Source organism: Phaseolus vulgaris, chromosome 7 (genome assembly GCF_051622355.1).
Source record: "Phaseolus vulgaris cultivar YP4 chromosome 7, ASM5162235v1, whole genome shotgun sequence".
NCBI classification, from domain to species: Eukaryota; Viridiplantae; Streptophyta; class Magnoliopsida; order Fabales; family Fabaceae; genus Phaseolus; species Phaseolus vulgaris.
Window position 1 is genome coordinate 43612545 of NC_143504.1, and position 20927 is coordinate 43633471.

At 33.1% G+C, this 20927-nt stretch overlaps 1 protein-coding gene across 1 annotated transcript; it reads right to left on the reverse strand.

The window, feature by feature from the left end:
* Positions 1-5837: 5837 nt before the first annotated feature.
* Positions 5838-7997, reverse strand: LOC137829281 (uncharacterized). Its single transcript, XM_068636083.2, has 4 exons — positions 7699-7997; positions 6711-7222; positions 6500-6629; positions 5838-6264 (listed from the first exon to the last, which is right to left on the reverse strand). Exons 1-4 carry the CDS (start codon positions 7995-7997, stop codon positions 5838-5840), a joined length of 1368 nt encoding a protein of 455 aa, XP_068492184.1.
* Between the last annotated feature and the right edge of the window lie 12930 nt (positions 7998-20927).

Here is a 20927-nt window from a genome sequence, read left to right on the forward strand (position 1 = left end):
TGTTGTGTGTTCTTGAGGGGATCAAGATCAACATTCTTGGGGTGGTTTTTGCCAAGGAGTGGTGTGTGTTCTTGAGGGGTTCAAGATCATCACTCTTGGTATGTGTGTAGCTTGTAATCTAGGATTGATTACATAGTGAATTCTCAGTGGTTTCTGAGGACTGGATGTAGCTCAAGTGTTGAGTGAACCAGTATAAACATTCTGTGTGAATCTCTCTATCCTTACACTCTTTAAATTGCTTTAAATCTGGTTTTATAAACTGCTGAGAAAAACAACATACTGTTTTGTAAAAACAACCGGTTGATTTTCTGCATCAAGCTTAAAAACAGTTTTGTATTTGGCTGGACAGATTTTCCATTGATTAATTCTTCATAGTCTTTCACTCTACCTTCAATACTTGTGAAAATATTTCAAAAACAATTCACCCGCTCTTGTTTTAGCCCTATAATTCTAACAATTGGCATCAAGAGTAAGGTTCTTGAAAGTCATTCAAGTTTTGATCCTAAATATTTTTTAAATGGCTGAAAAATTACCTTTTGGGGAGGGTGCTTCAATAAACGGGCCACCTCTGTTTTGTGGACTAGATTATCAATTATGGAAGGTTAGAATGAAAATCTTTGTTGAATCAATTGATAGAGGAATCTGGGATACTATTGTAAATGGCCCTTTTGTTCCTAAAATTGAAAAAGATTATGTTTTCATTAAGAAACCTTAGTCCCAATGGACTGAGAGTGAAACTAAAAAGGCTCAATATGATTACATTGGTAAAAATATCATCTCTTCTGTCTTAAATTCCAATGAGTTTTTTCAGGGTCTCAATATGTGCTTTTGCAAAGGAGATGTGGGACATCCTTGAGGATTTCCATGGAGGCACAATTGATGTGAAGAACAACAAGGACAAAAACCAGCCATCAAATAGGTACAATACCAAGAATGTTAATGAATTTAATTCTACAAACTACACTTTTTTAGATGTGGTAAACAGAGACACATCAAGGCTGAAAGTCCAAGCAATGTGAGCAAACAGAAAGGAAGCTACAAGAAGAAAGGAAAATCAAGAAGAGCATACAATGATGATTCATCTTCAAGTTCTTCATCAAAGGATGATAAGGAAGCCAATCTTTGTTTCATGATAAAGGAAGAATCTGAATCAAGCAGTGTAAGTTGAAGCTCTTCCATTAATGTTAAAAATTATAGCCAACTTCTTGAGGCCTTCAATGAGACTCATGAAGAAGCTAATAGGTTGGGCCTTTTGAACAACTAGTTGAAAGGTTTAAACAATTGGTTGGAAAATCGAATCAAGACTTTGGAAGAAGAGTTGAACCATTCAAAAACAGATTTTGAAAGTTTGGAAATGATTTACAAAAACTCTTTTTGCAAGTGTGATTCTAGCTTTTGTGAAAATTGTGAATCACTTGAAAAGAAAGTCCACTACCCTTTAAAAACCATGGACAAGTTTTCCAAAGGCCAATCCAATCTTGAAACTGTTCTTGCTTCTCAAAAATGTGTTTTTGGAAAGGTTGGGTCGGGGTTTAATCCAAACAGCAAGAACAGATTTGTTTCAAAACCTTTTTCAAGTTTCTTTGAAAAACAACCTGTTGCTTTGTCGAAACAACTGGTTCAAAATTGCTTTTACTGCATGAAAAATGATCATACTGTTAGATTCTGTAGAGTAAGAAGGTTTTTTGTTCCCAAAGGTATTTTGAAATGGGTTCCTAAGGCTCCTACTAACAACATTGGACCCAAATTCATAAGGGAACCAAATCTTGCTTTTTAATCTTTTCTTGTAGGTATCCTTGACAGCCAATAATCACTTTTGGGCTTGAAGAATGACTGCTAAAGGGAAGAATATCAAGAGCAAAGTCAATCTTTGTACCTACACTTTTCAATTGTGTATGTTTTGCAGGGTTCTTTGAATGTCAAGAGACATCGTTGGCACATGCATACTGGTTGGTCAAAGAGAAACTTCAAGAATAAAGAGTATGTGTGTTTTCATTTCTCAATTTATGTAAGTGTGCCTTGTGAACATATGAACATCTCAAAGTCTTCTTTTTGGGTGAATATATTGGGGTTCTCTGTGCAAAGGTATGAACAAATTGCATACTGCATTTTCATCAATTTAAAAGGTAATTTTTGGTTATGAAAAATGTTCTCTTTGTCGTCACAGTAAAACATCTGATTGTTTTTTCGAAACAATCGATTGTTTTTCCTCTGACACCTTTGTATAATGCTGCCAAGTTTGCTTATGCATGATTAAACCTATTTCTCTTTTCCAAATCTTGCTTTTGTACAAATATACATTGAGTGTGCCTCAGAATCTGATAATAAAATATTATATCCACTTGTTTTCTTGAAAGCTCTATATCATTTTCTATTCTTGAAATGTCAACATTGTTTGTACTGTTGGACTATTGTATTATCATTTTGATTTCTGCTTTGTACAACCTTTCTCATTGTCTATTTGTAAGAACAAATAGGGAGAGAAATTTATGCTTGATTTGGTTGTATAGATAGCGTTAAAACTGATGCATTATGTTGTTGCCTCTATGCACTTCAAAGCACTTGAACACTTCACTTTTTCTGTTTTTCTGCTAATGTTGTATATGCAGAAAACTAGTTTGTGTGTGTCTTGTTATCTTGCTTCTATATTTGCTTTGTATATGCATAAATTCTGTGTTGCATGACCTTTCAAGTACAGGTGTTATGTTGAAGACTAATCAAAGTGATGCTTATTATTATGGTTCAAGAGCATACACCTTACTCAAATTCTTGACAAGTCGAACTTCATGACCTATGTAAAGTAAGTTGTATATGTTCATCCTATGCTTTTGGCTTCATAATACAAAATGAACTTCTAAACATGTTGAGGTAATGCAAATGTATGAATGTATTTCATTTTACATTTCCCATCACTTTCAAAGATGATTTGCTTTGAAAAATAACATTTTCTTGCTGTCTCAGAAAAACAACTGATTGTTTTCATGAAACAACCGATTGTTTTACCACTGGCACGTTTGAATAAAGTTGTTATGAATTCTTATGCATGGTTACAACTATTTCTTTTCTTTCAAAATCTATTGTAGGTCAAAAATGCATTTATTATACCTCTGAATCAAATGATAAAGAGATGTATTTTTTGTTTTCCTTGAAATTCAAAGCTTTTTATGAATGGCAGTCACATTGGTGGTCATGGGGTTGATGAATATTTGTGAATGTGATTACATTTGAAGTCTTCACCTTGCTTGGAGATAGTGAATGAAAATGTATCTTTGAAATGTCTGGAAGGTTTGTTCTTAACATAAGGGTGATTTGAACTAGTATGCTTACAATATGGAATTGAAAATATCCATGAAAGATGTTCCTAATTGCTATTTTACAAATGTAAAAAAGAAGTACTCTTGGTTGTGTTAGTGTTGTTGGCATTGCTGGTATCTTTAGTTTTCAAATTTTGGAACTAATACTTTAATGAAGCAATACTTTGATATCTTCCTTGAAGGAGAACTGGTGGAAAGAAAAGGGAAAATTGGTAGTTTGTGTGTTGTAATTCTACACTCTTATGGTGTGTTGAAAACTGCTCTAGACTGTTGCTGCCAGAGCTTTGGTTCACCATAGTTCTGCTACACACATTGGTTTTCTGGTTTATTTTGTTGCTGCCATAATTCTAATACATTACAGATTTTTGTTACAATTCTGATATGGTATCACAGGTTTGTTGTTGTAATGGTGCTGCTACACACACTGGTATTCTGATTTTCCACCTTGTTTTCACTATTTTTCACACTGATTTTGTTGGTTTTCCTTATGAGAATCACCTAGTGAAAATTGGTTATGTGGTGCTAATGATATATGGATATGATTACTTCTGGAAAATGCACAAATTATGTTTTGCAGGTACTAACAAATTCAAACAGAACATCACAAGCACATCATAAGAAAACAAAGGATTTGTCTTCATCAAATAGGGGGAGATTGTTGAACAAGATGCTTTGATGTCTCCAAATCTAAGTGGAAAGCTTGAAGACCTTGTTGTTGTTGTGTGTGTGTCTCTAGTTGTTTGAAACTTGTTAATTCACTCCTTAAGATAATCCAAGCTCAATTGAATCTTTAACATTTTGAAAAGATGGGTTTTCTAATAGGAAGTGAAATTTCAATAGGTTGAAATTTCGAAACAAGAAGTTGTTTGACACTTAATGGATTTCAAAATGATTTGGAAAAGCTTTGTCTTTGCCTTTACTGTCAAACAAATTTCAATAGGTTGAAATTTCAAAACAACAAGTTATTTGACACTTAGTGGATTTTAATGCTGTCAAATAAAAATCAATCGGTTATTTCGAAAAATCAACTGATTGTTTTGCTTAAAACCTTAACAAAATTTTGTTAAGTGGTTTTTCTGTTTTAAATGATTCCAACATCTTTTCGGCTTTTGTTGTAACTTTTTTAACCATTTGATTAAAAGATAAAAAGGTGGTTTTACCCTCTTACTATGCATTGGCTAAGAAAAAGAGATCAATCAAAAATAGTTTTCAAGTTTTCAAAGAGCTTTTGGATCATCTCAAGTGTGGAATAGGATTGGGTCTTGTATTTTGATCTTTGATCTTTTGATTTACCCAGGTGTATTCTATTTCATTCCTTCTTAATAATTGTATTTTTGTACTGGTGTTGCCAAGAAGTGTTGTGTGTTCTTGAGGGGATCAAGATCAACATTCTTGGGGTGGTTTTTGCCAAGGAGTGGTGTGTGTTCTTGAGGGGTTCAAGATCATCACTCTTGGTGTGTGTGTAGCTTGTAATCTAGGATTGATTACATAGTGAATTCTCAGTGGTTTCTGAGGACTGGATGTAGCTCAAGTGTTGAGTGAACCAGTATAAACATTCTGTGTGAATCTCTCTATCCCTACACTCTTTAAATTGCTTTAAATCTGGTTTTATAAACTGCTGAGAAAAAAAACATATTGTTTTGTAAAAACAACCGGTTGATTTTCTGCATCAAGCTTAAAAACAGTTTTGTATTTGGCTGGACAGATTTTCCATTGATTAATTCTTCATAGTCTTTCACTCTACCTTCAATACTTGTGAAAATATTTCAAAAACAATTCACTCCCCTCTTGTTTTAGCCTTATAATTCTAACAATTTTATCGATTCTTGTATAGAATTAGTGTAATTTTGATGGAAAATTATATAAAAAAAAAAAAATTACTCCTAAGCTTACTACCAAACACAACTTACCAAAATTGTATAATTACTCTTTTGTGTAGTTCTAAAAATTATACCAGTTATTTAATAAAAAAAAACTTATTTTGTTTTACGAAACAAGCATAAGCAATTTTAATTTTTAAAGTGATTTTAAGTGGTTTGAATTTTTTTTATGTAGTAGAGGAGATGGGATTGATACAAATTGATGAACACTACATACCACCTTCATTATTAATAACGTATTTGAATGAACTCCAATTACAAAATTCCAATATCTATTTCATTCCTTGGTTTTTTTACTATCATGGGCTCTTTTTTTTGTTTTTACCAAAATGGGGCTTGTTTTAAAAAAATACAAATTTGGACAAGTCGTGCCAACTTGGCACGACTTCATGTGTAGAAGTCGTGCCAAGTTGGCAAAACTTTGACACGTCAACCTGAAGTTGTGCCAACTTGGCACAACTTCTGCCACGTCATATTTTTTTATTTTTTATTTTATTATAATTAAAATTGTAAGTTATGTAATATTTAAAATTAAATATATTTTTCATGAAGGAATAAATACATAGGTAAAGAAAATGAAGAAATTAATAATCAAACTTGAAATTGAATTTTATTATTAAGCTTGTCTGTGCGAACAATTGCTTCAGTTGTGACCTTCAGTTCTACAATATGAACATTTTTTTGGCTTATTTGGAATTGAATCATCCATTTCCTTATGAATACGTTGAGTGTTAGGTCTTCCTAATTGATGTTGATGCATCATGGGGTCGGGTAACAAATTTGGTCCCGTGTAAGTGGACCAATAATCCTGATTTCGAACTGGATTAAATTGGACCTCATAAGCCTTGAAAATATTGTGGACACTATACACTGGGGCCACAAATGTTGTTAGTTGTAAATGACAAAATGAGCAAACAGCAATTACATATGGACAAGGCAGACATATAGCTTGAATCTCCTCATAATCACACCACCATTCATTTAATTTAACTGTGTATGTTGTTAGGTAGTGTCGAAGTTCGGTAATCAGCATATCTTCCACATCAAAGTCTGAATTTTCTCGGCCATATCTTTGCACGTGACACATAGCAGATTGTGTTTCATTCTTTCGTAGCAAAGCGACTATATCTTCTGGGAATTGATGTTCGGCTTGCAACATGCATTGTATTTTGGTCGCTCGTTCAACAAACCAAGCATTTTGTTCTTTCAAATATAGTTTTAACCAAAGCACAAATCAATAAGGATTGGGCCCCTTTCAAAACGGAGTTCATGCTTTCAACAAGATTTGTTGTCATGTGCCCGTACCTCTTTCCCCCATCATAGGCTTGTGTCCATTTTTCCAATGGTATTTGATCAATCCAAAAGACTGCATGTGGAAATTCTGCTCGTATAGCCGATAACTTTGCTTGTAGAGTAGGTTGCTTCATTTCATAACCTGTGACAATTTCATAAAACATATTAATGGAAAAGGTTGTGAGTTGTTTGAAGTGTGTGATTGAAGTTAAGAAATGTTTACCCACGTTGATTACTTTTCGCTTTAACTCAACATTTTTAAACCACTTATTGAAATTGGATGCTATATGACGTATGCAATACATTGAGGTTAAACCATCTTCTTCTGAAGCAACTTCTGGAGATTGTAATACTAATAATATTGTTGTTCCTCTATCTGTAATCATGCATAGATTTGACTGAGATGTCACATATTCTTGTAACAATTGAGAAAACCATATAAGGGCTTCCTTTGTTTCACCCTCAACAATGGTGAAAGCTAACGAAAAAATGTTCAGGTTCCCATCTTGATTGATGGCAATCAACAAAGTGTCGTGATATTTTCCAGTCAAGAATGTGCCATCAACTTGAACTATGGGTTTGCAATATTTGAACCCTTCAATGCATGGCTTGAATGACCAGAACACACATTCTAAGATGTAATTAGATTGGTCTTCAACACCATCAACAACATACGGACAAGTAATATATTGCACTATAGTTCCAGGGACACTATCTTGAATAGCTTGCAACCATCTTGGAAGATGATTATATGATTCGTCTCAATCACCGAACTCCATTGCAAGCGCCTTTTGTTTGGCTACCCATGCTTTTTTATACGTCACAGAATAACCAAGTCGATTCTTTATTTCTGCAATTATAGTTTTTATCGGAATGGATGGATTCACTTTGTCCCAATCACCGAACTCCATTGCAAGCGCCTTTTGTTTGGCTACCCATGTTTTTTTATACGTCACCGAATAACCAATTCGATTCTTTATTTATGCAATTATAGTTTTTATCATAGTGGATGGATTCGCTTTAACGGAGTTGAGCACGAAGGAAGCTATTTGGCTTGAATCTAAATTTTAGTGATCAACTGAAACAGAAGTGTTTAAACATGTGTGAGGAGCTTCAATTTTTTTTATTTCCCATTGTTGTTAGATTTTTGTAAAAGAGCTCGGATGCGCCATTGGCAGCCATTGTTGTAATGAATGCAACGTGTAGTATACTTATTCGGCTTTGATTCCACCACCATAAAGTTGTAACCCTGATCAATGTGGTATTGTTTGATTGCATTCAAAGTTGACTCATTTGAATTGAAAGACATGCCTTCTGAAAGGTCGAAATGTATATTACGAGTTGCACGACTAAATGATTGAACATTGTGGTTGGATAAAATTGGGAAGGTGTGTTCCTCTGGAATGTACTCCTCTTGTTCATCATCTTCACTGAATTCATAAACCATATCTCTGATAATAGGTTCTTTCTCAGTGTTCAAAGAACTTTCACCAAAATACCAGAAATCCATATACACATGTAAATATAAAAGAAGAAAATATGGAAGGGAGTTCTTAAACTTTTAATAACTTTAGAAAATAAAAAAAAATTAATTGGGAAAAGCATGGATGAAATGAAACCAAAACCTAATCATTGACAAGAAAATAAATACTTCACGTGAAACCAACATTCATGTACCAAAATCAATTTATTTATTTTTTAAACTTTTAATAATTTTAGAAAATAAAAAATGAATGGGGAAAAGAATGGATTAAAGAAAAACTGAATCATTGCCAGGAAAATAAGTACTTCAAGTGAAGCCAACATTCATGTACTAAATTTTTTTTAATTTTTTAATTTTTTTAAGCTTATAATAACTTTAGAAAATACAAAATTATTTGGGAAAAGCATGGATGAAACCAAAACGCAATCATTTACAAGAAAATAAGTAGTTCATGTGAAGCCAACATTCATGTACCAAAAATATTTTTTTTATTTTTTAAACTTTTAATATCTTTGAAAAATAAAAAAATAATTGAGAAATAACATGATTTATGTAAGTAAATATTTGTGCATAGAACTGAAATGGGTTCACTAAAGGCCAAAAATTGAGCAAAGATAATCATACTAAAGAAAAATAAATTTATTTACATAATCGGTATAAAAATATGAAAAACCATATATTTTTGTTATTGTTCCTCTACTAAATTAGATTTCACCTTGATAATCTATGTTAATTTGTATTGCACAAATTCTTTAAATAAAGCTTCAATTTTAATAAATAATAACAGTTAAAGTATCTCAAAAAAAGCTGCAAGAAAAGCATATTGTAACTAACTAACCTTTGAGGAGATTAAGTGTTTGAGGATGGGTTCTCTCCAAGTATAGTAACTAACCTGCAAGAAAAGTTGCTCAGCTTATTCCAGAGTAGGTTGTCTAACTCACCCACTAAATTTACATGCAAGGTCACAACTTCATAGGTTGCCAACTCTCCTTTTTTATAGACCAAAATGGGTTCTCTACATACTAAATTCACATGTTGTGGTTCTCTCACTGACGAATTAAATTTACATGCAAGGGTCACAACTTCACAGGTTGCCATGTCTCATTTTTTTGTAGAGCAGAATGGGTTCTTTACACACAAAATTCACATGTTATGGGTTTTGTCACTGACACACTACATTTACATGCAAGGGTCACAACTTCACAGGTCTTTGTCTTCATTCAACAGTCAAAGAAGGAAAAAATTCTAGAGTTCCAAAGTGCATTGCAGCTTTCATGTACATTTATGAAGTGTGCTTGAAAACTGTAAGAGAGATTCCATGTTCAACAAAAAATGAAGCATATCTTTTGGCCTGATGCAGAGACTCACATAAATTTAAATAGCTACCTACACTCTTTTGGTAATGAACATACACTCTTTAGCCAAACCACCTTGTTGTCAAACCATGCTGGAAGAAAAAGAAATCTTATTACTAACTACACCTCTAACCTACTTGTGGGCACAGTATTGAAGAAATCCATCTTTCAGTTCTTCATTGTAGATCAGTGTTGCTAACTCACACTGATTCATAGTTTTCATAATACATCTTGTAAGTTCTCATCAACCACAAAATTGTATCTGTTGTGAAAGTTTCTAGCATAACGTTGTCGTATGATCTGGTTTTAAAATATCGCGATTGCACTGGCTCCATCTATTTAATAATATCGCAACTGAAGTGGCTGCATTTATTTGGTTTTGAAGTTACAGTGGCTGCATTTTGCAACCACTCACAGTATCAAACATTTTGAAAAAATTACAATTATATATAATTATTTATAATATATAATTACAGTAGTTATTCCTGTTATACTTTAATATAATTGACATTTTAAAAAATAAATAGATTAAAAAAATGTATTATTTGATTTCTGATAAAAAATTATTAGTTGAAAAAAAAATTATGATTCATTACCGTGTTTATAATTTTGTTATTTGGGATTTGGTATAGTAGACTTTTTATACTTTAATATAAATGACATTTAAAAAAATAAATAGGTTTAAAAAAATTATTATTTGATTTCAGATAAAAAAAAATATTAGTTGAGAAAAAAAAATTGTGATTCATTACAATTGTTTATAATTTTGTTATTTGTGATTTGGTATAGTAGTAAAATTATTTATACTATTTAACTTATTCATAATATATATAATTATTTACAATTATATGAATTATTTTAAAATAATTACAGTACTTATACATTTTATACTTTAATATAAATGACATTAAAAAAATAAATAGGTTTAAAAAAAATGTATTATTTAATTTAGATAAAAAAAAATATTAGTAGAGAAAAAATAATAATAATTTGTGATTCATTAATGTTGTTTATAATTTTGTTATTTGTGATTTGTTATAGTAGTAAAATTATTTATATTATTTAACTTATTCATAATATATAACTATTTACAATTATTTAATTATTGCAAAATAATTACAGTATTTATATCTTTTTATACTTTAATATAAATGATATTTAAAAAATAAACAGGTTTTAAAAAAAATCTATTATTTGATTTCTAATACAATCTTTTTATACTGCAAATTTTTTTTATTTAAGTTATTCATAATATTTATACATATTTACAATTAACTAATTATTTGAAAATAATTACAATAATTATAGAAACATTATGATGGAAAGGGTCTAGCACCAATCCATTGAAAGGCCACCAACATGTCAAATGGAGTAAACCACTAGAGTTATGGTCAAGAGGATCCAAGAGGACGCATTTTACATGCCATAAACTCTAGTGTATAGTAGTATTTTAATTCTTGTCAAAATTAGCATAAGAACTTTATTTGTAATTTTTCTTTGAATTAATTTTGGCACCTAAAACACCAACCTAGGTAAACTTAGAGTTTCTAAAAACCTCTAAATTTACCAAGACCGGTCTAGAAAGCCCATGGAGGGGGTGAACATACAAACTAGACACACCCCTCCCCATGTGCTCATTTAGACTCCACTTTTGGGAGGGAATTCATTTGAATTTCCAGCCCTTTAAACACTATAAATAAGAGGGTTTGACTCATGTACTGTGAAGACTAATATACTTAGTGAATTGCTGCCAAATTGTGCCAATTTCACTTCTTGCCCAAAACCCCCTCGGTTAGGCTTTTAATCTTCACACATTTCCCCTTTCCAAGTAGAGTTGGCCTCACCACTCTCAATCCCTACCTCTCATGCACCTTCAAGGTCACCACCACTCTTAGGAGGACCTTGCTTCATCTTCAATCCTTGATGCTTCCGCCATTCACCAACAAAATCTGAAACTATGAAGGCACATCTCCATCATTTGGTATCTAGAGCCATGGTCATCAAGAGCTAAGTGTCTTATTTCATTTTAATTTTTGTGTTCGTCTTGTTTCCGTGTTGTTCTTCAATTTTCCATATTGTCTTGTTTTTTTTTTTACATTTTAATTTGATTTAGGTGCTGTTTGGAGAAATCCAATCGGTGCATTGTGTTCAAATTGTTCTTGAGCTTTTAATTGTCAAATTTGTGTAGGATTCTATATAGATTTGTGTTGTTGTTCTGTTTTTAGTCTATTTGAGTCTTATTTGCAATTCTAACCGGTTCATATTGTGTGTCTTGAGTCATTTTAATTTTTGAATCCAATTGTGTTTTGTCTAGTCATGTTTCTCCTAAAATTGTCATCAATTGCATGTAGTGCTGTTTTTGATAATTTTGATTTCTTGATTTGATTTGAGTCCAGTTTTATTCTGAGTTTGTTTGATCCTTTGGTGCATTTTTCTTTTTAGATTTGAGTTCATATTTGTGTGTTAGATCCATACAAATTCATATACATCCATTCCATTGTGTTTTTGAAGTTTCTTCAATCTATTTTTAATTCCAGAATTAGGATTACTCTATTTTTCAATTCTGTGCTGGCTGTTTTTTATTATGAAATTAAAATACGTTGAAGAAAAATTATGAAAAGTTGGATCTATACAGATTTATGTATTATAAAATCAAGAGAAAAAGAATCAGATCAAAAGACAAAATAGAAAACAAAATGATAAATCAAACAAAAAAAATGTACATTCTGGCCCCAACAGAAACGGTAATTTGACAAGAATTTTGAAAATTTTATCACAATTATTTGGTTTATAATTTTGGTGTGATTACAACGCCAAAAGTTTGCTAAGACCTTGAATTGTTTCTGGTTCAAATTTCAGAATCAGATTTCAAATATCCAGCTCAGCATAAATTTTATAAGTCACGTTTTTTGTACCTAAAAATTTCCAGTAGTACTGTTTTGTTTTTTTTAATCAATTTTAGTGTCATTCTCTAGGTTCAATTTGTGTCCCACCTTTTGTTGAGTTCCTATTTGATTGCTTGTCAAATTTATTCTATATTCCTTCTAGTTGTGTCCTATAAATCAATCCATTTGTTGTTGTCCTATTTTTTAAATTTGAATTGTTCTTTACTTTCATTTCTTGACCTCTAAATTGTTGGTGAACAAATTTCAAATTGGTGCTTGTTAAGTTGGAATTAACCTTGTGGTGAGTCCATTCCTACTTAGTAGGTACTGTTTTGAAGATTTTAATTGGCTACCATAAGAGGTTAAGGCAAGGAGCTACAACAAATATAAATCCAAACACATACACATTGTAGAACACATCATGGAAGATCAACAACAAGCCAAGGAGTGCATAGTTTAGGAAATCTGAATTTTATTTTGTGTAATTCAATTTCTTTGTATTTCCTTTGAGTTGTAATTACATTCAACTTTGATTAATTGGTGGAATAATTACGTGTAGACGGTGAGTGTGTCTTCAATGGCTCCAAGTGTCTAGAAGCCTCACCTTAGGAATCGTCTAGTTTAAAGCTTTTTAGTTAGCAATCTTTAATTTGTGCTTAGCAATTGTTTTGCTTTAATTACTTGTTTTGTATTGTTAATTGCTTTGCATTGTTTTCTTTGCATAAAATTGTGTTTTCATTCTACTTGTGACTCACGTAGTTTACTTAGAAAAAGGTGTGAGACAAGTTTTGAGGGATAGTTTTTGGCAAGGAAAGACTTGGTACTTAAGAAGTCCTAGTGACTCACCTCTCTTATCTGGAAAGCTACCTTCACTACTATCCTTATCTTTTTTTAGGTAAAATACTTAGGACATAAGTCTTTAACCATGTCTTCTCCATCTCGCAATTCTAGTGAAAGTGATATGACAATTCTTAAAAACCTTGCGGAAAAAGTTGCCCAAGATGTTCAAGCACTTTCATTTAGACAATTGCATCATGAGACTCAATTTGTTCAAATACAAGATGATTTGAAAATGGTTAAAGATGAATACAATAAATCCAAAAAGATTTCACATCCATCTAGCTCTAGGGGTAATGAATCATATGGGGAACAAAGCCTTAGAATTAACGAATACTATCAACATCCCCTAGTAAAGCTAGAAAGGAAAGAAAAGAAAACCCAAAGAAGGTTAGGGTAGAGCTATCTCATTTCTATGGAAAAGAAAATGTTGAAACATATCTAGATTGGGAAATGAAGGTAGAACAATTGTTTGCTTGCCATAGAGTAAGTGAGGAAAGAAATGTACCCTTAGCCACCTTAAGTTTTCAAGGAAATGCTATGTATTGGTGGATTGCCCTTGAGAGAGAAAGGCGCCTTCATAAGGACCCTCCCATTACATATTGGAATGACCTTAGGGGAGCCTTAAGACGCCGCCATATTCCCTCCTACTACAATAGGAAGTCAATGGACAAACTCCAAGGACTTCATCAAAAAAATCTAAGTGTAGAAGAATATTGGCAAAAGATGGTGTTATATATAAAAAGGGCAGGGGTTAACGAAGACAATCATACCACCATATCTAGGTTTTTAAGTGGTCTCAAACTTGAGATAAGAAACAAAGTTGAACTTTTACCTTACAGAGATTTAAATGACTTGATTCAACTTAGCATTAAAGTTGGAAAACAAATTTTGAGAAAACAATCAAGTCAAAAACAAAGTCCATACTTTGTATCTTATGACAAGGATGAGTTCCAAAGAGGGGAAGAACATATAAAATAAACATCTCTAGAACTTTCCCAAAACCTATCCGAGCATATCTCACACACTCACGCTAGAATAATTCAATGTTTAGAATATCTTGGTAAGAGTCATTTAGCATCTCATTGTTCCAATGAAAGATCTATGATCTTAAGGAACAATGCTAACAATAGTAGCCAAGAAAAAAGAAACTAGTGAGAGTGAAGAAAATGAGAAAAAAAGAAGAAGAAAGAAATAGAAAAGTCAAGTGAGGGGTTGTTTGAAAAAGAAGAAGAGGGATCTACAAAGAATGAGGAATATCTTACAACACCCCTTACAAGCATAGTAAAAATAGAATCTTTAAAGAGGGATTGCATAGGTAAATATGTAGTAGTTTATGATTACCTAAGCCACCTTAAGGAAGTTTTCTTAGTGTTTAGGGCTAATAGTTTGTTTGCTAATATTGGTAAATGTACTTTTTATGTTGATAGTGTAGTGTCTTTGGGTTTTATAGCTAACAAAAATGGGGTACATGTTGACCCCGAGAAAATCAAAGTCATCCAAGAATGGCCAACGCAACAAAATGTAGGAGATGTTAGGAGTTTTCATGGTCTAGCAAGTTATTATAAGAGAATTGATCCTAACTTCTCAAGTCTAGCTTCACCACTCAATGAGTTAGTGAAGAAAGACACTCCATTTTGTTGGATGGAGAAGCATGAGCAAGCCTTTCAAAGGTTGAAAGCTCAACTCACCAATGCACCCATTCTAGCTTTACCAAACTTTGTAAAAACTTTTGAGCTAGAGTGTGATGCATTGGGAGTAGGAATAGGTGTTGGGTTGTTACAAGGTGGGCGCCCAATTGCATATTTTATTGAAAAACATCATGGTGCAACCCTCAACTACCCCATCTATAACAAAGAGCTCTATACACTTGTGAGGGCCCTGCATGAGTCTTTAAAATATTTAAAGAGTCAATAGAAGTTAAAAATACATGCAAAGTGGATGAGATTTCTTGAGCAAATTCCATATGTTATCAAATACAAGAAGGAAAATACAAATATTGTGGTGGATGCTCTATCAAGGAGACATGCCCTATTTTTAAAACTTGGAGCCCAAATTCTTGGATTTGATAACATACCTAAACTTTATAAAGAAGATCAAGATTTTGCACCCACTTTTGCTAAGTACCAACATGGAGCACATGGAGGGTTTTATGTTTACGAGGGGTACTTATTTAAAGAAGAAAAACTTTGCATACCCCAAATAACACATAGAAAACTCCTTGTAAATGAGACACATGAAGGAGGATTCATAAGTCATTTTGGAGTTGATAAAACTCTTGAGCTTTTGAAAGAAAATAAAATTATGAACTCCTCCCTAAATAAATCTTGTAAAAAGTTGCCAAAAACAATAGAAAAACAAGAGGAATGACAACTTAAGAAAATTGAATTTTATACAACTGTTCAAACTAACACATTTGCTTTGTTTGATGATTCCCATAGATGGACGTTTGATCCGGGAGGACGAGCATAGTTTTCAAAGCAAGAGGCTGCTATTCGAGATCGACCCTGTGGATCTGAGGATAGATTTTCTCAAGAAGGAGGAGATGATGGACACCATCCAACCACATACACCCCCTACTAATGACGAGGACGAAGCCTTGGGTTTGAGGACAAATCCTTTTCAAGAGGGAGGGGATGATGGAAGGGGCCCCAGCACCAATCCATTGAAAGGCCACTAACATGTCAAATGGAGTCAATCACTAGAGTTATGGTCAAGAGGATCCAAGAGGACGCATTTTACATGCCATAAACTCTAGTGTAGAGTAGTATTTTAATTCTTGTCAAAATTAGCATATGAACTTTATTTGTAATTTTTCTTAGAATTAATTTTGGCACCTAAAACACCAACCTAGGTAAACTTAGAGTTTCTAAAAACCTCTAAATTTACCAAGGCCGGTCTAGAAAGCCCATGGAGGGGGTGAACATACAAACTAGACACACCCCTCCCCATGTGCTCATTTAGGCTCCACTTTTGGGAGGGAATTCATTTGAATTTCCCTCCACTTTCTTTTGAATTTCCAGCCCTCTAAACACTATAAATAAGAGGGCTTGACTCATGTATTGGGAGGATTAATATACTTAGTGAATTGCTGCCAAATTGTGCCAATTTCACTTCTTGCCCAAAACCCCATCGGTTAGGCTTTTAATCTTTACAAAATTCCCCTTTCCAAGTAGAGTTGGCCTCACCACTCTCAATCCCTACCTTTCATTCACCTTCAAGGTCACCACCACTCTTAGGAGGACCTTGCTTCATCTTCAATCCATGATGCTTCCGCCATTCACCAACAAAATCCGAAACTATGAAGGCACATCTCCATCATATGGCATCCGGACGCCATCTCCCTTATGAAATGTCTCTATTGCGCCTTTAAAATAAGCATGTTACTAAGTTCATTTGGGAGGGCAACGAACAATTACTATGACAAAGACAACATGCCATTTGGGTTATTACCCACCTCCAATTTGTAGATTCATGAGTCATCCATATGATAAATGTAGCTGGATTTGGACATCTACTAACCATCCCCTCCATCGACATTAACCATCACTTGATTACTGCACTAGCTGAGAGGTGGAGAACAGACCCATACTTTTCATTTTCCACTTGGAGAGTCCACAACCACATTACAAGATGTGGCTCTACAATTAGGTATTCCCATCGATGGTCAACCTGTCATTGGATTCACAAGTGGGGACATGGTTCAAGCATGTCAATACTTGTTAGGGTCCACCCCTCCTCCAAATGTAATTAAAGGGAACACCATAAAGTTATCATGGTTGAAAAATAACTTTCAACAATTGTCGACTGATGCTACAGACGATGGCATCGCTCAATGCTAGAGCACATATTCTTTCATTAATTGGGAGTTTGTTGATGTCAGACACATCAGCAAGTAGAGTACATCTAATGTATATGTTATTATTAGCTAACTTGACTCATGTAGCCACTTATAGTTGGGGTTCAGCTGTCTAAGCGTGTCTTTATCGTGCATTAGATCATGGAATTAATTATGACCAAGACAACATAGGAGGTTGCATGCTACTATTGCAGGATTGGGCCTGGGAACGGATTAAAACCCTTTCCCCAATAATTGAGTCATTAACTCCTAAGGACATTGCCGCTGGACATGGTTTCCTGCTAGCAAAAATGTATATTTTGATACTTAATGTCTCACGTATGCAAATGAACTTCGATGTCCAATGTTAACAAATTTGTTGTTTATACAAGGTGGTCTTGTGCACCGTCACAAAAGTACCACCCACCTACGAGGACAGTTAGTTTGATAAGGAAGACAATTGATAATATACAACCAAAAAAGGCTCGTAAAAACATCAATTTATATTGTCAATCCAATGTTTAAGTATATATTTTTCCAATACTAATAATGCCAAGTATTTTGAAGTTCTTGTGGACTCCATACAGCAGGCCAGACGTCGTTGTATTGATCACTGATGAGGTTTCTCCAGTTAATACCGCAGTTGTTCCCCTTATTTGTTTTGCCACCGTTGAATTTCACCAAGTTAACTGGGTTATGCGACAATTTGGTTTTCGACAAAGCATTCCATCAGAGCCACAAAACTTAGATGAGTTGCACAAAGAAGATATGAGGGGCAGAACAGACAGATACTGGCTGGAATGCCACCAGCGGTGGATAGTAATATGAACTGATAGACATAATCGTCTAATAGAAGGCATTCAATTTAATGGTAATGGTCATTTGCATGATTCCACAACATACATGCAGTGGTACATTAACTATACTATCTGTTACATATCGGCTCAAGAATCATCGTCTGACAATGATGTAAGTTAATTCATATTCATGCCTTTTACTTTTAACAATATCAACATGTTTATAATGAAGTTAACAATTGTTTTCGAACAGTGTGACATGTCACAGGAGCCCATGGAACCGGAACCGCAACCACAACTGCCTTCGCATCCGACTAATCACCCTTCGAGGTTTCCTTGTTATGGTCATGGTTTTAATGTTGCCCAATCCAGTTATTCGGGTCTTCCACAACCATCCACATCCACACACATGGATCATCTTCGCCACCTCTCACTTCATTCTCCACACCATCAAATTCCTTACACGTATAACTTTTTATCTTCTCCTTCGGGTACTTTTTCCACTCCACCAAATATATTTGGAACTTCGGTAATCACCCCTCCTTCTACATATAATCAAACATCATCCATGCACTATCGATCCTCAATGCCCTCACATGGATCTCATAATGAACCCGATAACAACTATGACGAACATATCGCTGATGATCCTCTTCCACCTCCTCCTCCATCGGATCATCACCCTCCACAAAGACCTCGACGACAAATACGAATACCACATTGTGACACATCTTCCCATAAATAATTTACTTTAATAGTTCAACTTTTTATTTTTATTTTATATCTTGTAATGAATCTTACTAATTTTGTCTAGTTCTAATTAATCTCTTCTCATCATTACGTTTTCTGTAAAACCATTACTTCTTAAGATATTTATTTTGCAAATCCACAACAACAATTCTCTATTTATTTTCCAAATAAATAAAAATTCTCATTTCTCTATTTATTTCCAAATGCAATAACAATTTTCTTCATATTTTTTATTAATCAAATAACAAAATTAATATATTATATTACTATCAAACATGATCAATACACGGTTATCCAATTTTATGTTGTTTAAAACTAACACCCTTAGAAAATTATGTATCAAATAAATTTTAAACATTACATAACTTGCTACAAAATATGTAAACAAGAAAATTTAAATATATATATATATATATGACGTGGCGGAAGTCGTGTCAAATTGACAAGACTTCTAATTGATGTGGCATAGAAGTCATGTCAAGTTGACACAACTTAAGATTGAGGTGGCAACGTCGTGCCAACTGGCACGACTCCCCAAATTTGTAATTTTTTTCAAAACAGCCCCATTTTGGTAAAAAAAGAAAGAAAAAAGAGCCCCTCTTTGGTCAAAAAATCTCATTCCACGAACACCTCGATGACAAATACGAAGACCACATTGTGACACATCTTCCCATAAATAATTTACTTCCAATAATTCAACTTTTTATTTTTATTTTATATCTTGTAATGAATCTTACTAATTTTGTCTAGTTCTAATTAATCTCTTCTCATCATTGTTAGAAATGATGGCTTAAACAAGAGGGGGGCGAATTGTTTTATGAAAGGTTTTCACAAATGATAACTAGGAATGAATTTATTTGATGAATTATAGAAAGAAGAATCAGAGAGGCCAAAAGAAATAAGCTAATAAAACTATTATCAGGAAAACAATCGATTAAAACTTCGATATAACCGGTTGTTTATATTACAGATACAAAAGCAAGTATACGCAGTTTGTAAAGCATAAATATCAATCGGTTGAAATATGAAATAACCGGTTGATTATGACAGTAAATCAAATATCAAACAGATTATAATAGAGAGAGAGAGAGAGATAAAGAGATTCACACAATCAGATTATACTGGTTCACTCAACCCTGAGCTACATCCAGTCCTCAGAACAACCTCTGAGTATTCCACTATGTAATCAATCACAGATTACAACAACACACCACAAAGAGGTGACTTTGAATCCCACAAAGCCTACTCACCCTCTTTGCACCAGTACACACCTCGAGCCAAAATCACACCGACTTTATAGGATTTTACATACACGTTTACAATATCAGAATTCAATTACAAGAAAGTAAGTAAGGGTAGAAAACACCTGGATTACAAAAACCAGAAACCCTTTGATCAGTTCTTGACACCACATCAAAGCTTAAAAGCAATCTTGCTAATCTTGGAAAACTTCTTTCACAAACAGATTGTAATCTCTCTTTTTAATCTCAAATATGAGTGTTAAACTCTCTTTTTTCTTTGAAACATTTGAAAGAAGGCTATATTTATAGCATTTGAAATCTAGCCGTTTAAGGCAACATAACAGAGTCAAATCAGTTTTGATCTCATTTAAAACAGTTGAAATAGGTTTTCAAAAAACTGTTAGCACAACACTCATTTAACCGGTTGAAACCACGATTTAACCGATTGAATGGGTCAGGTAGTTATAAAACCAATTCAAAAACCAGTTTCAAAACCTCATTGTCAGCTAAGTGACAAACAACCGATTGTCTCGACAATTCAACCGGTTGTTTTTCCTTTGCATGGAAAAACACTTTCTTTCTTTTAAAATTGATTGATCAAGCTTTGTATATGAATTAGAACTGATCTTAACACAGATTCTAAACAATCTAATCTAAACCCAAACCCAGAAAGCAACACAGCTTCAGGCTTCATGTGGATTTGTTTCATCAAAGCTTCCCATCTTCAACAATCATTACGTGTTCTGTAAAACCATTACTTCTTAAGATATTTATTTTGCAAATCCACAACAACAATTCTCTATTTATTTTCCAAATAAATAACAATTCTCATTTCTCTATTTATTTCCAAATGCAAGAACAATTTTCTTCATATTTTTTATTAATCAAATAACCAAATTAATATATTATATTACCGTCAAACATGATCAATACACGGTTATCCAATTTTATGTTGCTTAAAACTAACACCCTTAGAAAATTATGTATCAAATAAATTTTAAGCATTACATATCGCTATTGATTTCCAAATGCAATAACAATTTTCTTCATATTTTTTATTAATCAAATAACCAAATTAATATATTATATTACCGTCAAACATATCAATACACGATTATCCAATTTTATGTTGCTTAAAACTAACACCCTTAAAAAATTGTGTATCAAATAAATTTTAAGCACTACATAACTTACTACTCAATTTATAAATTTTTTTTTAATATATATATAACGTGACGAAATTCGTAGTAAGTA

Coding starts and splice junctions, on each gene's coding strand:
- LOC137829281 (XM_068636083.2), bottom strand. CDS start 7,997: ATGGATTTCTGGTATTTTGGTGAAAGTTCTTTGAACACTGAGAAAGAA. Junction 6,630..6,710: donor GCGAAAAGTAATCAACGTGG/GTAAACATTTCT, acceptor AAATTGTCACAG/GTTATGAAATGAAGCAACCT. Junction 6,265..6,499: donor GCCTATGATGGGGGAAAGAG/GTACGGGCACAT, acceptor TCACGTGCAAAG/ATATGGCCGAGAAAATTCAG.